Source organism: Chanodichthys erythropterus, chromosome 3 (genome assembly GCF_024489055.1).
Source record: "Chanodichthys erythropterus isolate Z2021 chromosome 3, ASM2448905v1, whole genome shotgun sequence".
Classification (NCBI taxonomy): Eukaryota; Metazoa; Chordata; class Actinopteri; order Cypriniformes; family Xenocyprididae; genus Chanodichthys; species Chanodichthys erythropterus.
In genome coordinates this window covers 13,559,874-13,583,522 of record NC_090223.1, presented here as the reverse complement: position 1 = coordinate 13,583,522, position 23,649 = coordinate 13,559,874, and the positions used below count along the sequence as shown (strand labels likewise).

The 23,649-nt window shown below is 35.5% G+C and overlaps 1 protein-coding gene across 1 annotated transcript; it reads left to right on the top strand.

Moving 5' to 3' along the window:
* Positions 1-1,940: 1,940 nt before the first annotated feature.
* On the top strand, positions 1,941-19,732 carry LOC137003440 (GTPase IMAP family member 8-like; the record flags this gene model as incomplete). Its single annotated transcript, XM_067363595.1, has 5 exons — positions 1,941-1,971; positions 2,227-3,723; positions 5,348-5,573; positions 9,972-10,045; positions 19,116-19,732. Coding segments are annotated over 5 exons (2,445 nt in total), but the record flags the coding sequence as incomplete, so codon positions are not given.
* Positions 19,733-23,649: the final 3,917 nt, after the last annotated feature.

Below are 23,649 nucleotides of genomic sequence, written 5' to 3'. Positions count from 1 at the left end.
TTACTCACTTAAAAACTAAATTTTATATTCAAATTCTGAAAGAAGCTATTGTGTTTTAGTTTATGTTGATGATCTTGGTGTTATAACATGTTACTTGTGTGTGTTTCAGTGAGTCATGTGAGTCCTCTGAGGATTGTTCTTCTGGGGAAGAGTGTGTCAGAAAACAGTGGAGTGGGAAACTTCCTGTTGGGACGAGCAGCGTTTGACAGTGAAGCTCCTCTAGATGTTGTAGAGAGAGTCGGAGGAAGATTGAAGGACAGACATGTGATGGTCATCAGCAGTCCTCAGCTGCTCCAGACAAACATCTCAGATCATCAGATCACACAGACGGTGAGAGAGTGTGTGTCTCTGTCTGATCCAGGACCTCATGTGATCGTTCTGCTCCTCAAACATGATCAGTGTTCAGCAGAAGATCAGGAGTGTGTGGAGAAGGTGCTGGACTCTTTCTCTGAGAGGGTTTATCAACACACCATGGTGCTCACCACACAAGAGCCCACTGAAACCAATGACATCCTACAGAAGATCATTCAGAAATGCTTCAACAGACACTTCAGTCTTCAGAGGAGCAGCTCTCCTGATGATCTTCTGCAGGCGTTTGAGGACATTGTGAAAATGAATGATGGAGGACACCTGGATTGTGCAGAAGGTTCACAGTATTTCACAATGAAGCAACAAGCCACAGAAAGACGTGAGTGTGACGATATTTGATGTTTCTAGTGATAAATTAACAGTTTTTAAATGTTCTTCTTCTACTGTCATTTTCAGAGGGTGTGAAGCTGAATCTGGTTGTGTGTGGAAGTGGCGGGACATTGAAATCCTCCATATCAGAGCAGATCCTGAGAAACGTGGAGCTTCATGGACGTCAGATCAGTCTGGTGGATCTTCCAGCTTTGTTCAACACTCATCTCTCAGAGGAGCAAGTGATGCGTCAGACTCTCCGCTGTGTGTCTCTCTGTGATCCTGGAGTTCATGTTTTCCTCCTCATTATTCCTGATGCTCCTCTAAATAATGAAGACAAAGCAGAAATGGAGGAGATCCAGAGGATCTTCAGCTCCAGAATCAACAAACACATGATGATCCTCATAATGCAGAGTTCAGAGCATCAGACAGCAGAACTCGATGAAGAAACACAGTCTGTCATTGAGAGATTTGGAGGACGACATCATTTCTTTGGTCCCAACACACAAGTGTCCACATTGATGAAGAACATTAAGAAGATGCTGAAAGAAAACAGAGGAGAGTTTTTCTCCACAGAGACATTTCTGGAGATGCAGATGAAAAAACTGATGAAATATGAAGAGATGAAGAAAATTCATTCACTGGAGACACATTTACTGACTCAGGGTAATGACCAGAAAATCAGTTTGGGTCTAAAATTATGTAACTAGAAAAATTACAAAAAAAAAATATATATATATAATTTATACAGAGGAGCTTTATAGCATTGTTTATACATTTGTGTTTTAAACAGTTAAAGGTGGAATTTAGAACTGCAACATTCAACATTCTAAAGTTAACAAATTTAAAATTTTAAAATTCAGAACATAAACATTCCGATTGTACTAAAAACAAGGATGCTGTTCCACAGGATTATTAGAAATATTCAAACCGATCATTTTTTTCAATCGCAAACAACTTGAGCATTGAGGCTTAAAGTTTCACTATAATTTTATAATCTTACAGATAAACAGGAGCACCAGCATACATTTTCTTTTCCAGTTAAAATCAATTGATATGATTTTTTTTAAATATAATTATTGATTGTTTTGCTAGATAAGACTCTTATTCCTTGTCTGGGATCATGTAGAGCCCTTTGAAGCTGCACTGAAATTGCAATTTGGACCTAAAACTCTTTGATAGCCGTTAAAGTCCACTATATGGAGAAAAATCCTAAATTGGTTTCCTCAAAAATCAAAATTTCTTTTCGACTGAAGAAAGAAAGACAAAAACATCTTGATGACATGGGGGTGAGTAAATTATCAGGAAATTCTAATTCTGAAGTGAATTAATCCTTTAAGCTATTTTTGCTATGCTAAAGGAAACTGACACACAGCAGAGTTTGAATTGGTACAGGTATAAAAAAAAAAATTGAAACAAAATAAAATATCAAAATAACAAAATTGTGAACAGTGGAACAGCTTACCCCAGCGCCTTGTTGATAAATTTCAGTATTGTTTGTTCTGTTGTAAATGCTTTTTTAATCTTTAAAAATTTAAGGTTCACAAGAAAACACAGGTGAAGTGAGGATTGTGCTGCTGGGAAAAACTGGAGTTGGGAAAAGTGCAACTGGAAACACAATCTTAGGAAGAGACGCGTTTAAGGCACAAGCATCTTTTGAATCAGTGACTAAAGAGAGTCGGAGAGAAACATCTGAAATCAACGGCCGACACGTTACTGTGATCGACACTCCAGGACTGTTTGATACTGAACTGAGTAATGAGGAGATCCAGAGAGAAATCAGACACTGCATCTCCATGATCCTGCCTGGACCACATGTGTTCATCCTACTGATTCCTCTGGGACGATTCACTAAAGAAGAAGCAAAATCAGTGAAGATCATCCAAGAGACATTCGGTGAGAAATCTCTAATGTTCACCATGGTGCTCTTCACCAGAGGAGATGATCTGAAGGAGAAAACTATTGAACAGTGTTTGGGAAAACCTGGATCTCCTTTAATGAAGCTGATTGAAGCGTGTGGAAACAGATTCCATGTGTTCAATAATAATCAGACTGGAGACCGAACACAGGTGTCTGATCTACTGGAGAAGATAGACAACATGGTGACAGCGAACGGAGGGAGTTTCTACTCATGTAAGATGTTCAGAGAGATGGAGAGAGAGAAACAAGAACAACAGATGAAGATCCTGATGGACAGAGACAGAGAAAGAGAAGAGGTGATGAAGAAACTAGAAGAAGAGAAAGAGAGAATGAAGATGATGATGGAGGAAGAACGACAGAATCATGACAAAGAGAGAAAAAGAAGAGAAGAAGAACTCAAAAGAGAAATAAGAGAACAAGAGAAACACCAGAGAGAGATACGAGACGAGATGAGACGAGAACGAGAGACATTTAAACAAGAAATAGAGAAAATGAGGCGAGAAAAGGAGACTGTGAAGAAAGAAAAGGAAAAACTTCAGATGGTAATGGACAGACTGATGAACAGAATAGAGAGTGAGAGAAAGAAAACAGAAGAAGAGTTTAATGAGAGAGAAGAACGATATAGAAGAGCAATAAAAGAGAAAGAAGAGAGTGAGGAGAAGATCCATGAGGAGATGAAGAGAGAACGAGAGGAATGGGAGAAACAGAAACTAGAGGAAAAGATGAGAAGAGAAGAAGAGGATGAGAAAAGAAGAGAGAAAGAACAGAGAGTTTATGGTGAATTTAACCAGAGACTGAAACAAGAGAGAGAGAGAATGAAAAGAGAGAAAAAAGATCTTCAATATAAACATGAAGCAAAAGAAAACAAGATGAAGATCCTGATGGAGAAACTGAACAGAGAAAGAGAAGAACTGATGATGAAACATGAAGAAGAGAAAGAGAGAATGAAGATGATGATGGAAGAACAACAGAATAATTACAAAGAGAGGAAGAGAAGAGAAGAAGAGTTTAAAGAGAGAGAACAATATAAAACACGAATAAAAGACAAAGAGAGAGAGATGAAAGAGAAGATTAAGAGAGAACGAGAGGAATGGGAGAAACAGAAACAGCAAAGTCTAACAAACCGTGAGTTAAAAAGAGAATTTCATTAAAGAAACATCATATTTACATTAACTATGATTGTTTTCAGTGCTGCTGAAATAGTTCTGCTCTGATTCTGACTTTACAATCATCTGTTACATGCAGCTCTGAGAGGTTTGTGCTTGGTTCATGCAAGAAAAAAAAAAAGTTGTTTGGTCTGCTTAGCGTTCACATTGGCATTTTAAAGGGTTAGTTCACCCAGAAATGAAAATTCTGGCATTTATTACTCACCCTCATGTCGTTCCACACCTGTAAGACCTTCATTCATCTTCAGAACACAAATTAAGATATTTTTGTTGAAATCCGATGGCTCAGTGAGGCCTGCATTGCCAGCAATGACATTTCCTCTCTCAAGATCCATTAATGTACTAAAAACATATTTAAAGTACAGTGGTTCAATATTAATATTATAAAGTGACGAGAATATTTTTGGTGCACCAAAAAACAAAATAACGACTTATTTAGTGATGGCCGATTTCAAAACACTGCTTCAGGAAGATTCGGAGCATAAATGAATCAGTGTATCGAATCATGATTCAGATCGTGTGTCAAACTGTCAGCGGCTGAAATCACGTGACTTTGGCGCTCTGAACAACAGATTCGACACACAGATTCATTTATGCTCCGAAGCTTCCTGAAGCAGTGTTTTGAAATCGTCCATCACTAAATAAGTCGTTATTTTGTTTTTTTTGGCGCACCAAAAATATTCTCGTGGCTTTATAATATTAATATTGAACCACTGTACTCACATGAACTGATTTAAATATGTTTTTAGTACCTTTATGGATCTTGAGAGAGGAAGTGACATTGCTCCCTATGGAGGCTTCACGGAGCCATCAGATTTCAACAAAAATATCTTAATTTGTGTTCTGAAGATTAACGAAGGTCTTACGAGTGTGGAACGGCATGAGGGTGAGTAATAAATGACAGAAATTTTCATTTTTGGGTGAACTAACCCTTTAACACAGAACCTAAAGATACCATATGTTCACAACCTGATTGGCTGGCCTTTATTAAATATATTTCATGATGAAACTTACCAAAGATCTCAAACAATGCTGTGTGCTGGGCTAAATGTGCTGCACCTTCTTTCACGGCCCATGACTCCATCAGTGAAATCTGAATACAGTCTGTCATCTCTGTACACACTGTCAGCTCGTCTCCTCAGACTGTTCACTCACACCGTACGTCGTCAGAAACTTTGTTTGTAGTCTTTAATTTTTGTTAGATATGATGCCAATTTATAATCTGTTTTCATTATTTGAATGAATGTGAAATTGTTACCATGTGATATTGCTTTGCCAATAATGAAGCTGTTACTCTTGGTTTGTGTTTTCTGTTTGTTTCAGTTTTGCCTGTTTGGAGTAAAATGAGTTCAGCTGATGGGACTCAAAACATGTTTCTAAACTTGTAAAATGTAAATTTGTAAAACGAAGGAAACAGGCCAAAACAAATATTGTCACTTAATATTAAACTACAGAATTAGTATTTCCTGTATGCTTACTCTAATATACAAGTATATTTAGTAGATGTTTTATGTACCATAGTGTGTTCAGTGTGTACATTTCAAGGTGAAATAAGTGATTGTGTGATCTGTTTTTCCATACAGGGTCAAAAATACAACTGCGTGATATTCCTGCTTACAGTCGCCCATCCAGACGGGTTCTTATTCTGGATAGAACTGGTTTTGGGAAAAGTGCATCTGGAAACACAATACTGGGAAGGAAAGTGTTTGAACCTGACCATGGACCAGAATCAGTAACCCGTGAATGTTCAGTGACACACACCACTGTTTCAGGCAGATCTGTGTCTGTAGTTGATACTCCATTATTTACTTTTTTATTTATTTTTATTTTTTTTATTATTTTTTTTTATATTTATTTTTTTTTGCAATTATAAACTTGCAACATATATATGTGTATATGGAAGAGCAAAGGGGGAGGAGTAAGAAAAAGTTTAACAGTATACGTGATAACATTTCTACATCTATGCCATCCATCTACATATATATACATCCATACACACTCACATATGATTACATATCTATACTTTTGTATATATCTATATCTAGTTATATAAATAAATACACATACCTACATGCACATAGACACTCATATATACATAATTACAAAAAGACAGAAAAGACAGAGTCAAGTAGGTAATATATATCACTGATGATGTCTATGTATAATTATATACCTAAACATCCTGATTTTATATAGTTTGGGGCATCAATTCACTAATAGTTTGTTGATGCATTGTGTACAATATAAAGGTAACCCTAGATTATTCTAAATTATGTCTAGTTATCTAGATAGGAGGTGAGGGGTGAGAATTGAATTGTAAAATCCTGCAGTTTGTTTTTTTCTATAGTGGTTTGTCTTTCATTTGTAATATGTTCTTTTAAGAAGCGGAGCCATTGTGTAATAGAAATTTGTGTTTTATTTTTCCAGTGTATGAAAATGGTATTACAGTTAAACATCATTGATAATATTTCATTGATAATATTTCAACTATTTCATTCCAAAAAGATGCAACAGATGTTGTCTGTATTGCGGTATTTCGATACGGGTTAGGGTTAGGGTATTTCGGTATGTTTTTTAATAGTATTGCTAAGACGCGGGAAATTAGATATTTGAATTTCTTTACATGATGATTGTTCAAGTTGAATCCAGGGGTTTTGAAAGTGATTATTATATTGACCCATTTGGTCATATGAAGTAATTCTGCGGCTAAATAGTAATATTGAAAATTGGGTGCTGATAGTCCTCCTTGCTCTTTTGGTTTTTGTAATGTTCTTAGTGCAATTCTTGGTTTCTTACCTTTCCAGTAGTCAAGTCAAGTCACCTTTATTTATATAGCGCTTTTTACAATGCAGATTGTGTCAAAGCAGCTTTACAGTGATAACTGGTACATAAATTTTGGCTGCACAGCAGCTCTTAAAGAATAGTGTCAATGCAGGCAGATCAGAAGCACTGTTGAATAAATGTCAAGAATACTATTGAATATCGAATGTCAAGTCAAATGTCAAGTGTCCCCAACTAAGCAAGCCAAAGGCGACAGCGGCAAGGAACCCAAACTCCATCAGGTGACATCAGGTGGCAAATAGGTGTTAAAATGGAGAGAAAAAACCTTGGGAGAAACCAGGCTTAGTCGGGGGGCCAGTTCTCCTCTGGCGAACAGTGCTTTGTTACGATGCAGGTTGCTATCATAAGTCCAATAGGATCGCAACATTTAAAGTATTTATTTCAGTTCCATCCAGTTGAGGATTGTATTCATCACGCCGGTATGGACGGTCTGTTGAGGAACTGTGGCACTGGCTGTCGTGTCGATGAGGCCTTCACAATGGATGATCCAGTTGACTCGAAATTGTTTATTATGCTGTCATTTGTTTATTATGTTTATTGTTTATTATGCTTGTCTATTATGTGTGTTGAACCATTTTTGGGAGGTTATATTGGAATAATTGTGAAGAGATCATTTATTTTTGGTAATATAGACATCTTGATTGTGGTTACTCGTCTGATGATTGATAATGGCAGATACATCCAGCGATTTAAGTCATTTTCTGTTTTTTAAAAAAATGAGGTAAAATTGAGAGCATACAGATCCGATATATTTGAAGAAAACTGTATTCCCAAGTATATAATGTTGCCTATTTTAAATTCATTGTTTTTTTTGTTTGTTTGTGTTTTTTAGCTGAATTGAAGGTTTTATTTAATGGAAATATTATTGATTTATTCCAGTTTATTGAGTAATCTGATATATTGTAGTCCTTAATAAGTTTGATAAGTTCTGTAAGTGATTTTTCTGGATTTTGTATATAGAGTATAATGTCATCTGCATATAATAATATTTTATGGGTAATATTGTCAGATTTATAACCTGCAATATTGTCATTTTGTCTGATAGCTGCTGCAAGGGGTTCTATAAACAGTGCAAAAAGTAGAGGAGATAGTGGAGATCCCTGTCTAGTGCCTCGTTGTAACTGGAATGATGGTGATGTAATATCATTTGTAATAACTGATGCCATCAGAGTATTGTAGAGTAACTAAATCCAGTGTATAAAGGTTTCCCCAAAGCCACATTTTTCCAATGTTGTATATAGAAATTGCCAATTTACCTTATCAAATGCTTTCTCCGCATCGAGAGAGACAATAATTGAATCAGTTTTTTGTTTAGTGGAGTTATTTATTATATTAAAGGGGCTCTATGTAAGATTTTCACTTTAATAAAGCATAAAAATACCCTAATATGTTTGCAGATATTTAGGAAACATGCTAAGCTCACCTACTTGTTCCTCAGAAAAACAATGCTACAGCCAGATATTATACTTTGAAAATGTGCGTTCCGTGTCGGAATGTCTGTCTTTGTTTTGGTCTGTGTGAAACCGTGTGCTGCAGTTTATCCAATAGTATTTCGACATCACAGGTTGCCAGTTGGCGGAAAACACAGCGTATTGTAGCCATGGAAACCAGCAAACAAACGGGGAAGCAAACTCTCTTCTCTGTCACGGTGAAGTGACACACACCCGCGCGGGCGCCTCCTCTCTCTCACTCGTCTCATTCGATCCGGTTAAGTAGTGTTTGTATTACGCATAAATTTTAGTAATTCCCGCAGGTTTTGCGGCCACACCAAAAGCGCGTGCACTACTGATCTAGATAAGTGAAGCGAACAAGCCACGCTCAACAGAGACAGAAGTCAAACAGAGTCACACGTACCAAAATAAGCGCCTTCCTGTGCTTAAACTGTCAAATACATACAAAAGTATGTCAAAACCAGCGGCACAGGCAATCGTGGCGAGTACACAGATAAACACTGTCAGTTTTTAATCGTTAAATAGCTAAGAAAGTGAACTCATGTCGTGTGTAACAGTATTGGGTCCGTTGAACACCGTTCATAAACTGTTAAAACGCACAATGTGTTATTTTACATTTGATTACTTTGATTTCTGTAGTATTTCTTACCTGAATTAAAACCCAGTTAACCCGAAAAACTTAGTTTCATAGCTCTCTATTCTATTGCATTTATTTGAGCTGTTTATATTTTATTACTGACTTTTACTTGTTTTTTTTTGTTGTTTTTTTTTTAATGAAAATAAAACTCTGCATTGAAGAAAAGTAGATTTTTGTTTATATTGTCATTTATAGTTCTTAGAAAGAAAATCGGAATCGGCAAAAAATAGGGATTAGCCAATCACACTAACAAAAAATCGGAATCGGACAAGAAAATTTCAATCGGTGCATCTCTTCTAAAAAGCCTCTGAATCCATCTAAAAATCTCTATGAACAAAACAGATAAATCAACTCATCAGCTTACAGTGTTTAAGTCTCCTCAGCTTTCATTGTCAATTGCGCTCCCTATTGTTGCTGGCAACCATATGCTGTAAAAGCTGGCAACCTGCGTCTTTGAACGAGGGGGCGGGCCAAACAATATTTTGAATTTGAACTGCAGTACCTATTTTGAACACTGGGTGTCATTACTACATAGAGCCCCTTTAAATAATCGACGAGTATTGTTGGATGATTGACGTCCTTTCACAAAGCCTGTTTGGTCCGGATGAATAAGAGTTGGCATAACTGATTCTAAACGTATTGCTAGTGCTTTACTAATTACTTTCAAGTCTGTGTTTATAAGTAATAATGGGCGGTAACTGGAACACAATGATGCGTCTTTATTTGGTTTAAGTAAAACTGTAATTAGTGCTGTGTTCATGTGTTGTGGTATGGTAGATTGGAGTTTGATGTCTTAAGTGTTTATAGAACTCTTCTGGATACCCATCAAGGCCTGGGGCTTTATTATTTGATAGTGCACAGAAAAGGGCTTTCCTGTATTCCTCTAATGTCAATGGTTCTTCTAAGGATTGTATTTGGGTGGGATTTAATATTGGTGTTGTTATGTTTTGGAGAAATGAGTCTATTGCTTTTCTACTTTCCCTTTGTTTATTACTATATAGTGATTGGTAGAAATTCCTGAATGTCTCATTTATTTCTTGTGGATTATGTATTATTTTATAGTCTGAGTTTTTAATGGTTGTTATTAGAGTTTTTTCTTTATTTCGTTTGAGTAGATTAGCTAGATATTTCCCAGATTTATTATCATGTTCAAAATGTAATAATTTTATTCACTGTTTTTGAAATTGTACTTTCTTAAGGTTAATTTCTTCTAATTCCAATTTGATTTTATTTAATTCCATTCTTTGACTCCATTCTTTGACACTTGCATCAATCAAGGACAGAGATAGAGAGAAGTGATTCTTTATCCAGTCCTGGACCTCATGCTTTTCTCATTTTTCTCAGAGTAAATGTCAGATTGACTGAGGAGGAGCAGCAGATTATTCAGATGATTAAAACACTGTTTGGTCAGGAGGTGTTGAAATACTCCATTGCTTTCTTCACTCATGGAGATTCGCTGAAAGAGTCTAGAAACTCATTTTAACAACAGTGCATTAAGAAATCTAGTTAATGAGTGTAGAGGCAGATATATACTTTGGTGAGATTTTTTCTTGTTATTTTCCTAAAAAAAAAAAATCCTAAAAGTTAAATTTCAAGAAAAAAGTCGAGATAAAATGTTGAGAATAAACTCCTTAAATTATGAGAAAAAACTTGTTAAATTTCGAGAAAAAAAGTCGAGATAAAATGTTGAGAATAAAGTCATTAAATTACGAGAATAAACTCGTTAAATTATGAGAAAAATGTCATTAAATTTCGAGAAAAAAGTCAAGATAAAATGTTGACAATAAACTCATAATTTAATGAGTTTATTCTCAACATTTTATCTCGACTTTTTTCTCGAAATTTAACAACTTTAATCTCGAGATGGTTTTATTTTTTTTATTATTGCTTGGCCCTAATCCTCTTCCGTACAGTTGTGACTAGTTAGTTTCTCTCTTTTGTATTTTTTGTATTTAAGCCCTGTGTTTAGTCCTGTCTATAGTTGTCTATTATTAATAATAACTGCAATTGTCCTAGAACATTGTTCTCTACAATTAATTCTGTCTTAAATCCGGTGGTTGATGTTTTTACAGATGTATCTGAGACCTTGTGTGAACATGTTGTGAAAGTATATGTAAGAGTCTGCAATTGGATTCGGACATCCATGAGACATGGAGCTCTGCTATTTGTTCTTCCTTTGACGCTGTTACTCTTACCTGCAAAAAGATCATTGAACTTTTAAGACCCACAGTCAGTGCTCATGATGTCACGCCTGCTTGTTTTTTAAAGCAAGTTATAAATACTGTTGGTGCAGATGTATGTTCCTTTATAAACATGAGTCTGAGCTCTGGAATGATCACTGATACATTCGACAGTGTTAATAATCAAGGGTATGTAAACTTTCCAACTGCTTCAGTTGTGTAAACTCAATTATCACTGTGTCTCATGGACTGTATGTTAACAACTGTTGTGTGAAATAGCTTATTCATGGCAGTAGGCCTACTAAACAAAAACAAATTGCAAACATGCACTTTTTATGATCCCTCTTACTTTGTCTCATCATTATTATATCATTTTGCAGATTGTGCATGGTGTATGTACTAACTACTAACTTAAAATGTAAGCTTACCTATTTACCTAAATATGAATGCACAAATATCCAGAACAAAATGTAGTCAATTTGTTAGAAATAAATAATCACCTATAAATTACTGATTTAACGTCAGAATTAGGCTACTTTCACTTTTGACTCATGTGGTGCCGTTTGTCTCCGGAAGGAGGCGCTATCTCACATTTGCTGTCTGATGCGCTACTGAAAACAGCACATTTATTTGACAGAATACTGTGTGTGTGTGTGTGTGTGTGTGTGTGTGTGTGTGTGTGTGTGTGTGTGTGTGTGTATGCGCGCGTGTGTTTTTTTTCGCTCAACCATATACCTTTTTGGACATAAAGCTCGTGCGCCAGTGTGTTTGTATATGATTGTATTTTCAAATATGATCTGTTTTAGCATTTATTTATAAGTATTTTGATTTATTGCGCTTAAATTGGGGAGTAAAAATGACATGATTGGTTTCTTTAATAATGAATCAGTGATAAAATGTCATTTTTCTAAACACCAGTTGCATTTTTTTTTTTTTTTTTTTTTTTTATTGGATATGGTAAGTTCAAAAGATAAAGCTACCACTTACCATCATACTATCAATGTCTCACTTTTTGACATGAGTAGGTGATGCAAAAACTTGTGAAAATGAGATCCAGGCAGTAGATAAAGTTGATGAAGAATTATTTATTCATTACAATTAAATTTAGCCTCACACACAAACTTTAATCGATAATGAAAATACTTAATAAAACCAAAAGGTAAAATAACCATAAAGCAGCAGTCAATAGTTAATAATAAAATTTAGAGTATTGTAAAATTTAGAGTATTGTATCTAATAGATGAAGATCAAAAAGAGCAATCCTTAAGAATCCTTCGGAAATTCCCCCTCTGTAAAGCGCTCTCACCGAGGCCCGACTTAGAGACGCTCACTGAATGGATAAATCAGCAGCTGCGCTTCGTACGGGAAACCATCCAGCCGGCGCTCAGTAAAGTGACAAATTCTAACAGTATGAGAGAGCCCAGAGTGGTAAGCGAAAACGAACTAGCCTATCTTTGGGAACACCGTAGGAGTAAGGCAATAGATATAATTTTAAACAATAGCACTTATCCAGATCCTTCTCCTGCGATAAATGACGTGGATAAAGTTTGTGAGTATTATGCTGCGAAATGCCAACCAGCGCAGTTGCACCGGCAGGTGGGCAGTCCTCCGTGGTGCGGTGCTCTCGACTTGGAGGACCCGAAAGATGCCCCCGTTACTTCGGACTTCACCGCAGAGGAAATCTCAAGCGTGCTCTGTAGTCTTCCGAATAACAAAGCATGTGGTGCAGATGGTGTGACTTACGAAGTGCTCAAGGCAACAAAACAATTTTCAATAACGACATTAACTCAGATTTTTAATGTCTGTTTAATTAACCGGAAAGTTCCTGACTCCTGGAAGGGGGCTCTTATATATAGAATCCCTAAAAAGAACAAGATTCCAGAAGATCCCTCCACTTGGAGAGATATATCATTGCTCCCCACTATATACAAGGTATTTATGAAGTGTATTTTATGCCGAATTTTACCCTGGCTGGTGGAATCAGGAACATTGTTAACAAATCAAAAAGCATACATAGAGAGGCAGGGAATGAATGAGCACGTATTCTGTTTGAAGACTGCCATCGATGATTTTAAACATGAATCCTCCCGTTTCTATGCGGTATTTCTCGATTTTCGAGACGCCTGGCTCTTTACCACATAGCATAATGGGTAACACTTTACAATAACAGTACATGAATAACCATGAACTAATACCTGAATTAATAGTTACTTCAACATGAACTCATGATTAGTTGAGATATGAACTAATGAAGAGTGATCCTTAACTACGACAGGAGTCATAGGGATTCATGCATGAAAACAGCAACCTTAACTACGCGTTAATACATGTTTGATAATTAATGCATTAATTAACATTTAGGGTAAACTCCTATAGTCTCTATAAGAAGGAATAATACATATTTGGACTTTGAAATAAATGTAAAAAATTTATTAATGTCAGAATTTAAACTACTGACATCAGCAGCTTCATTATAAACATCACTGAAAGGCACAGGATTAGTTTTCCATTATTTTCACTTATCCTCCTTATCAAACATATAAAATACTAAATACACTATTTATCTTAAAAGGTCTTAATCTGTTTTGTGATATTCTTTCCTATCAAACTAAACTACTGTGACTTACATCAGTTCCTTAGGAATCGGTTCCCAAAAAAATAACCAAACAGGAAACATGAACTAAGGTCAGGGAGTGTTTGCTGGGATCAGATTCAGAAGTTCACTCTCCATCCAGACGCAGGCCGTGATCATATACTGTACCTCCATTCTCTGACTTTTTGAAAAGTCACACAACATCACTTAACTGGGCTGAATACTTATATAGTTGTGTTAGTACAAGTGTATTTGATAGTGAGTTAATGATAATCATGAGCTGAATTTAATAAGTAGTTAACAGTGAATTAATTATGATTGTGCCCCCTCAAGTAAAGTCATGACATAAGTATACATTAACAAGCCATTAGTTGATGTTAGTATATGCTTAGTTAATAATGAGTTAATTATGATTGTGCCCCCTCAAGTAAAGTCATGACATGATGCACATATCACACATCATTAACTAATATATGAATAAACACTATAGAGTGTCATCCTTATTCCATCCTTATTCCTTTACATCCTAAACAGTTTCTGTTTCTGTACAAAAAAACTAAAATAAAAAGTATTTGTATTTTATTTTTATTTATATAATTAAACATATATGGACTTGAAAGCAAGCCATAAACATACCTGTAAAGACACACATAAGGTACATGTAAAATAGCGCGCGACCACAAGCTAATGCTAATCAAAGCATATACATTTAAATGACAAAAATACAAATACAGTTAATAACTGCACATAACCTCCTGAAAATCCCAATAAAACATACATGTAAATATGTCTTTAATTATTAATTCGGCTTACCAAAGCAGTCAACATTTATTAGTTTAAAATGCCAGCAACACAACAAACGCGCCAAGAGAACACCTAACGTGCGCCACTAATGAGGGTCCCGCCAGAAACAAACCCTTCATACTTTAGTTCCGGGAATAAACTATGACTATTTAGCTATGACTAAATGAAGAGTTTATTTGCAAAAACAGATAACTCCATTTTTATGAATTCTCACAAATCATGTTTTTTTTATTGTGCATTCCAAGTAATAACAATCAAACTGCAGTTGGGCTGTTTTGATTAAGTAATGATAACTCTAAAAAATACAGGTAAATTAAAAAATTAAAATTCATTGAAAGCATGTTGTTTTTTAGCAAAAGCAGATAACTCCAACAGTCGTTTTTTGGCAAAAGCAGATAACTCCACATTTCATGTTCCATAGTTAAACAAAACCCAAGTAATTGCATTTAAAACACTCTCAAACACACATTTGCATACAAACGCACACACACACCCACCCACGCGCGCACGCACACACACACACACACACACGCACACACACACACGCACGCTCTCTCTCTCGCTCTCTCTCTCTCTCAAACACACACACACACACACACACACAGATCGGCACACAAGCACACACACACGCACTCATCCAAACATGCACGTGCGCGCGCGCGCGCACACACATACAAGCAAAAGGACAACCAATTTTTCAGCATGTAAGTCGTGTATGGTGTACAAAGACTTACAGGAGTCGAAATCATAAATCCTCGATCACTTTTAGTGAGCTTTGATAAAACTTCCCTCAGCTAGCGCGTCTTTTTGAAGTGACTAGAAGCCTTGTCACCTGACCTGAATACTGCGCGCTGATTCGCTAAAACGGACTTATCGGTTTCTGTCTGTACACAAACAAGGGCGCTTGTCGGCTTCTGCTGTAAAACGTGAACTTGCGATGCCTGAAAGTGGGCAAAACCGGCTCTTCTGACAAAATGGATTTAGGGTACAGAACGTGCTATATATGGAGAATAATGCACAGCACTTAGTTCATTTTTTTTTAAATGGCGTTTATCGGTTTTTGCAAATGAACTCTTCAAATATAAATGAACTGTAAAAATCAGAAAACAGTTTAGATCAAATTAAATTTATTAGTGGTAGTTAGTCTATTTTCCACATTTGATTAGACAGATCTATGTAATTACAGTTTTTTACAGACGCTAGGACACATTTCTCAATACTTAGGTCACTTTTGCAAAACTCTTCACACAGTTCTCCTAACCAACTTTCATTTTGGCAAAGCAGTTCATTTCACATTCAAAATGCACTAAATCTACCAAAACACTTTATTCAGGTCTCAAATCAACTCATTCTTTCAGAACACTAGCAAAGGTTGACAGCCGACAAACACACTTTGTCACCCACAAAACAATGACCTGAAAAACACTAACAACATGTAGCATTATACAATGTTTTCTTGTGTAAAACAAGGACACATCTCTGTTTATAATTCACTGCAATATATGTTACTGGAATGAATCAGACATGAAGCAGAATTCGTCAATATTTTATGTCGTTTATTTATTTTTATTTTTTTGCATTGAGTAATTCCAAAATACAAGAATTTGTAACACACCATCCACTGATACAGATACAATTCAATTGTTTTTATAGCATTTAATTTTAAGATTTAAAATATATTTCATTAAAATATTACTGTAGGAATGTAGCAAATTGCTGTCTTATTGAGTTTTGTATTATGTTTTTGTTTTGAACACAAGTTTAACAGTTTTGAAAACAGTATGTAAGCGTGTGCAAATTGGCCTGTACGTACAAAGAGTTTGGGCAGTTGTTGTGTCTGAGTGAGAAAAGAATTCATGAAATTTGAGAGATGTAGTCATTGAATGCATTTTGTGCCAAAGCAATGATAATTGATCCTCAGTTTAGCCCACATAGACTTCTGTTGTGCTCACTGTGTGAAGAGTTTTGCAAAAGTGACCTAAGTATTGAGAAATGTGTCCTAGCATCTGTAAAAAACTGTAATGGCTAAATAATCATGTGCCATTGCAATTATTTGTCACAAAGCTGCAGATGGCAGATTATGATATTACAATGTAAATTATGACAGTATTAAATCACGTTTAATTCAAATTCAGAGTACTTCTTGTTTACTCTTATGGAGGCTGATTTATTTAATTTACCCCTAAATGTTAATTAATGCATTAATTATCAAACATGTATTAACGCATAGTTAAGGCTGCTGTTTTCATGCATGAATCCTTATGACTCCTGTCGTAGTTAAGGATCACTCTTCATTAGTTCATGATTAGTTCATATCTTATCTAATCATGAGTTCATGTGGAAGTAACTATTAATTTAGGCATTAGTTCATGGTTATTCATGTACTGTTATTGTAAAGTGTTACCGCATAATGCTTCATTCCCTTGAGGAAATAAAACTACCGGAACAATATATGGGTGATTCTTCAATTAGGGGAACTTTTATGTCCCCAGATTATACATTCATGTTAAAAAAATAATATATTATAAAATAAATAGTTTAGTTATGTCAAATAATATTTATTGCACCACCAAAAAATGTTATACACAAAAATCAGTATGATTTCCATGTTTAAAAATGTTTTCATCACTAATATTTGGCTACTCAAGCCTTGTCCCCAACCCAGACTTTAAAACTTGTCTGCTCTGAAAATGTGATAAAATGTTATCAGTTCATTAAAAAATCACAATATATGTTTAAACAGTAACTTAAAAAGGCACTTGATGCATAATTTGGGTTCATATCTGTGCAATTTGTGAATATTTTTAACAATTTAGTATTGTCCACAACAATACTGTCATTACCGCGACAGTCTATGATTACAACAAGGATTTTTTTGAGGGTAAGACTTGTTTATGCCGTAACCATGGAAATGAAGACCAGCAGGGGAGCACATGTCAGCCATGGAAGAACAGTGACATTTGATGTCTGAAAAAGTAAGTAATTTAATCATGAATTCCTTCTGATCATTGAGTAGACTTATTCAGCGTCATTACCATTAATGCTGTAGCGGCAATATTGTGATAAATATATGTATATATTCACATGATTTATGTGTATTTAAAGTTCTTTTTGTACTAGCTGTTGAGTGATGTTAGCAAATCCATGACCTAGCATCTTTTTTTCCTGAAAAACAAAAAAAATGTCATTACCGCAACACGTCATTACCAACACACAACTTGTTGTGATGGTAATGACAAGTGATGGTGGTAATGACATGTTTTGTGTCACTATCTATATCATATTATGTGTTTATAAATTAAGTTAAAGAAGCATAATAGTGTTATTTTACAATGAAACTTAAATGAGATGCCTTACTTCCTAAAACTATTTTTTCTTATTTTTTTAACTAGAATGGCTCCCAAGAAATCAGCTGAAAGGTCTAGAGATTAAGGAAAAAAATTGAAGGAAGATCCTGTAAAATACATGTTTGAAAGCAAACACATTTCATTATACACTGTGTGCAGAATTATTAGGCAAGTTGATTTTCTGATCATATTTTTTTTCCAAGCACATTTTACCAATTCCAATCCACATCAATCTTAATAACTACTATTAATATTGTTTTTAATAATTTATAAGTGATATATAATTGTTCATGAAGGCTGGAAATGAAAAATGCCTTATATTCAGGTGTGCAGAATTATTAGGCAGGTTTTCTTTTACAGGCAAAATGAGCCAAAAAAGAGAGGGTCATACAAAAACAGCTGGAAAAGAAAAGACACATGTTAACTGCAAAATAATTAAGAATTAAGGTGAAGAATTAAGTGTGAAACCATCAGGAACCCTTTAGTCTCCAGCGCCACCATTTCCCAGTACTGAAACCTACCTGGAGTCTTCAGAAGTGTGAGGTGTCAGGATCTCAGAGACTTAGGTTAGGTGAAGAATCCTAAAAAATGACCCGCTCTTAATAAGAATCACAAGCTGAAGTGTTATAAAATACATGAAGACTGGGTTTTTATAGGCCTTATCGACAGACAGCTTGAGAGTGACTCTTGAAGGACCAGCACCACATCCTCTTGTACCACTGTTTGAAGAATTTATCTTCCAGAATCTGGCAGTAAGGTGTGGGAGTTCACTTTTAGTCCATCTCTTATCCTGAAATGTCCATCTTGCAGAGATGGACTAAATGATCTTCCAAAACGTACTGTAAAAATACTATAATATACTTTTTGAAAGTAACTCTAATTTGATTACCATCTATTTAAAATGTAACTGTAACGAAATACAGTTACTCAAATTTTGTATTTTAAATACGTAACATCATTACATGTATTTCGTTACTCCCCAGCCCTGATTACAATGAACTACACTAGGAAAAAAATTGATCAGTAACATAGCAACAATTTTTTGAATTAGGTTATACAGTTTTCAACTTCACAAGTCAAAGCAATTCATCACTACTCAATATTTATTCAGTAGAAATGACAGTACCAGCCATTTGGATTATAGGCACACTTAATTTAATGCAGCAACAAAGTATTTACAGTGTAGCAAGATACATTTAAAACTCTTTTACCAGAAATGAAGGTGTTGCTGTTACTGGTTTCCCCCAGGGATGCCCTCCACAATGGGTCGGTTCACATTTAACCCAAGGGCCAACTCTTCTGCCGGGGTATAATGTGGGGGTGCAGGCCCACCACCTGTTTTTTTCTGCTCCGCCTTTTTCTTGGTTGCTGTTATAAACAGACAAACACATCATTGAACATTTTTTTGGTAAAACACACTAAACAGTAGAAGTAGAAAAGATTACCATTTTGGAGAATGTTGTTGTACTTGACTTTTACTTGTTCCCATGTTCTTGTCTGTTCACTGAAGAAGAACAGCGTTCAGTGGAGAGGATCAGTGCCATATTTGGAGAAGAAGCAGATAAACACACAATCATCCTCTTCACTCACGGTGATAAACTGACAGAAGACATTGAGAAAACTCTGAGTGAAGCAGGACCTGATTTAACACAGCTCACTGAATCATGTGGTGGACGGTATCATGTGTTCGACAACACAAAAATTCATGACCGCAAACAGGTTTTACAGTTCCTGGAGAAGGTTGATAACATGTTGTTCAAGAATGGAGATCAGTATTACACCAGTGACATGTTTCAGAATGTGGAAGAAATGCTGAAGAAGAAAGAGGAAAAGCTGAGAAAGGAATACAGTCAAACGATAGAGAAATTAACAGCCAAATTTTATGATGAAAAGACCAAACTGGAGGAGAACATTAGACAACTGAAGGAATCCGGGCAGGAAAAAGACCAGAAGATTAAAGAGCTGGAGGAGTTAGTGAAAAAGAAGGACAAACATTTTAAAGAGTTTAAGCGTTTTTATGAGCACAAATGCAAGAATGTGAGACAGGAGGTGGAAGAGACACAAGTGAAAGAAAACCTCCCAAAGATCAGAAGAAGACTAAAGTTTCACATTTGACAGCTTGCTGCTGTGAGTTGTGTCACAGATAATCAACTGTGTCATTCTCATATGACTATTTACTACTGTAAATCAATTTGAAGGTTATTTCGAGAGTTGATGAAAACAGCTCCACTCCACATATTCCCTCATTTAAAAAGTTTAACATATTATATGATAAAGAACAGGACAGTAAATCATAACTTATTGCATAAATCATGTATTAATATTGCATTGATATCTTTTTTTTTCTACTTAAACAGTGTTATTTTCTTTGAATTGTTGTTCCAAAATGTGGATCACATGCAAAGGGCTCTATAAACAGTATAATTTTGACCATCGCATCATTTCAGTCAAACAAAGAAAAACAATGATGGGAAATCATAGTATAATTATAGTATAAGTATGCTAATGACCTGCTGAAATTAGGATATACTGTTACCTCCATAGAGACGTATGTTTATTTTTGTAGCTGGTGTAAGATGTAGCGCTGGTCTCTGAGTATTCTCTGTTTGTTCTTCCCTGTTACTGCTCCCACTATCCACTTCACTGGTCTGGTATTGACACCTCCAGCTCGTTAAAGGGTTAGTTCACACCAAAATGAAGTTTCTGTCATTTATTACTCACCTCGTGTCGTTCCACACCCGTAAGACCTTCATTCATCTTCAGAACATGAATTAAGATATTTTTGATGACACCGTTTTCAACCGAAAACAGAAAACTGTCTTTTGACCGTTTATTTACAAGACAATGGTGTTTTGTGGAGCTGAAAACTTTCTTTGAGTTTCAAAGTGTAAGTTGTTGAAAATGATACCATTATTATCCCTGTGTAAACGACAAAAACATGAATTCGTAAAAAAACAGTGACATCGCCATCTACTGACGCGACATTAGTAATACAGCGATTTTAGATTTTTCACAGATCTGTGTGAACGGGATCATTTTGACAACATTGTCATCTGTAGGCTACACAGAGAATGCAAACGAAAAACTTCTGTTTTTGTTCACTTACTTAAAACATTGCTTATTTTATTTTTTATTTTTTTTGTCAGATTTTTTTTTTTTTTTTTTGGATCATTTGTAGGCAGGTGGATGCCATTTAATTTTAAATTCTATATTTACTGTTGTGTTTAAAGGTACAATTTGTGATATTTTTTCCCGCTAGAGGTCACTAGAAGCCTATTCAAAACAAAGGCGTAGTTTGATGACGCCAAGTTTTAGAGCGGAAACTTGGGACATGTGGTCTCAATCTCAACGTACGGTGCAAAAGAATAGGGATTGGAGTCTGGAAGAACTCATTTTCGTGGATGCGCTTATTAACGTTACTGTAGTATGAAGCAGAGCAGGACCAAGTGTTGTGGGAGCTGAACGAGGAGCTGGAGCGATTGATCAACACACGCCTCACGAGCAGCGGGACTTTTATTATGACACAGCCGCCGGCGCCTCTTCCGCTTTTCCGGTCATGAGTTTACGGGAGCTGTCCTTGTCGACAGAACCAGCGACAGATGGTAAACAGTAATTATGTCCCATAAATAAGTAACACCATAAAACGTGCAAGAAGTAAATAAGGAACTGCTTGAAGCAAGCTAGTGGTTTGCTGGACGCTAGACACTACTTCCGCATTTGTCCACGGCACTGTTGTCATGTGGTTTCTACGTCAGTAAAGGCGGTAACAAAGGGTAACTGACGTCATTGACAGGTGACTGTACTGCCCCGTGTCACTGTTTAGAATGGGAATTTTCTCATGATTTACAAGTAGTTGAAAACATTAGAGATATTGTTTGTAATCAGCTGGACAAAATATATAACACTAGCCTAGTGGTTTTTGGATATTTTACTGCAAAAATTTTACATATTGTACCTTTAAGCAGAGAGAGGAAGGGAATATTTTATGTATTTGATTTATTTTAATTTTGAAGGTAAGATTTTTTTTTAAAACCTTTAGAAAGTATATCTGTTAACACTTTATTTTACAGTGCCGTAGTTACACGATACTACATGTGCTTCCTATAGTAATAACAGTAAATTATTCATAATTACAAGTAACTAACACTAAACCAAACCCTAACCCTAATTGTAACTGTATAGTAAGTACATGTAGGCTAGTTAGTTAATCAGTAGCCTCCTTATTTGAGTAAGTGCAATGTAACTACAGTACTGTAAAATAAAGTCTAACCGAATGTCTTGTTTTGTTGTTTCCCCGCCTAAAGTGTTATTTCATTATATTCCACTGATTATAAATAAAACATTTTATATATTTTTACTTTGAAATCTGGTGTTGCTGCGCAACTTACATATTCAACTGCATGTCTCGTTTTATAAAGAACACATACTGCGCGAATGGATATGTCAGTGCAAGTTTCTTTCAGTTAAAATGGTTCAAACATGCATTTTAGTCTGAGGCTTTATTCTTAAGCGTTTTTGAAACTGGTTATATAGTTTCCCTTTTTTTTTTTTTTCTTTTTTTTTTTTTGACAACTGGTTTAACGAATGTTAACCCATTTAAGCCCACCGGCAACTATATACAATGTATTGCAACTCATACAGTGCATGTTGGCTATAGCTACAAACATGGGGGACAATTTATTTATTTATATATTTATGTATGTATTTATTTATTTTGTGCAGGTACAAAACGTCTTTTTGTACCTGCATCAACCAATTATTCGCAGAAGTTTTAAGCAAACAAGTTTAAGTTTGCTTGTTATTTATTTACTCATTTATTTAATAATTCACTTAATTTTATTTTAACGGGAAATGACGGTAGGGCATATTCTGGATCTTAGCGCTTGAGTTGGTTATGATAACCATTTTGCTATAGTCTAATCGCTGAAAACATCAGACACACTTTTGGCAGAATTCGAATGCCCTTGTGTTATTCAGCCTGAGGGTGGCGCTCTAATGATGATTGACAGACTTTAGTACACAGGATCTTAAAATTGTAATATTGCTTCCGAATTTTGTTTTAGAATATTGTTTTAGAATAGTTATGTAGGAATTAGATTGAGGAAAGAAGTCATGTCTATTTTCAGAACAAACATAACAGAACTATAAAAGCTATTAACACGAGCACGTTTAACTTAAAGGGTTTATACTCTCATTAATTTGATACGCTACTCTACATAGGAAGAACAGACATGCCAAACAGTTACTGACGTGATGCAGAGACATAGGCTATCTGAAGCGGACTGATATCGTCTTGGTCTGGAGCGAGGTTTAAGTGAGGTGTGTTTAACATGAAAATAACATGGGAAATAAGCGGAGCAGCCAGAAGCCACTTTAAAACAAAAGGATTTGTTGTTTGTTGTGTTTTCATGTTCAAGAGATTATAAGATAGATGCAGCTTTTTGTGTTCACATCGAATGTTCTTCAACTTTGATTGATCTGTTGATCTGTTAAAAGCAGTTATTTTGAGTTAGATGCATAAATGTTCTCCTCCTATTCAAATTTTACATTGAAGGGGTGCATACAACATATTTGCCCACCGGGAACTATAATTGCCGCACATTTCAAAAAAAAAAAAAACGAGGGAAAATAAATGCAGAACATGTTCACATAGGACACTATTAAAAGGACTATATGCATGAAACAATTCAGAAAAATTTGGGCACAAATGTGTTAATCATTTTATTGGAATAAAACCGAGGGAACAACAGTCTAATAATGATACTAACATTTACAAATAATGTGGAAAACAGATTTGTTTATTTGTGTTCAGTGGCACAAATAAACAAATCTGCGCCGCATCAGGTGAAATTATTTGCGCGCACGCGCGCAGGTCCCAGTTTACGTCGATCCGCAGGTTAATCCACCTGTGAACTCCAAAGGAGTGAATGGCCATATAACAAGAAGAACAAGAAGAAGAAGAATCCACCTGTGATCACCTTTGAGGAAGTCGCCACTTTCTTTACTGCACACAGTCACCTGCTGCATGCATC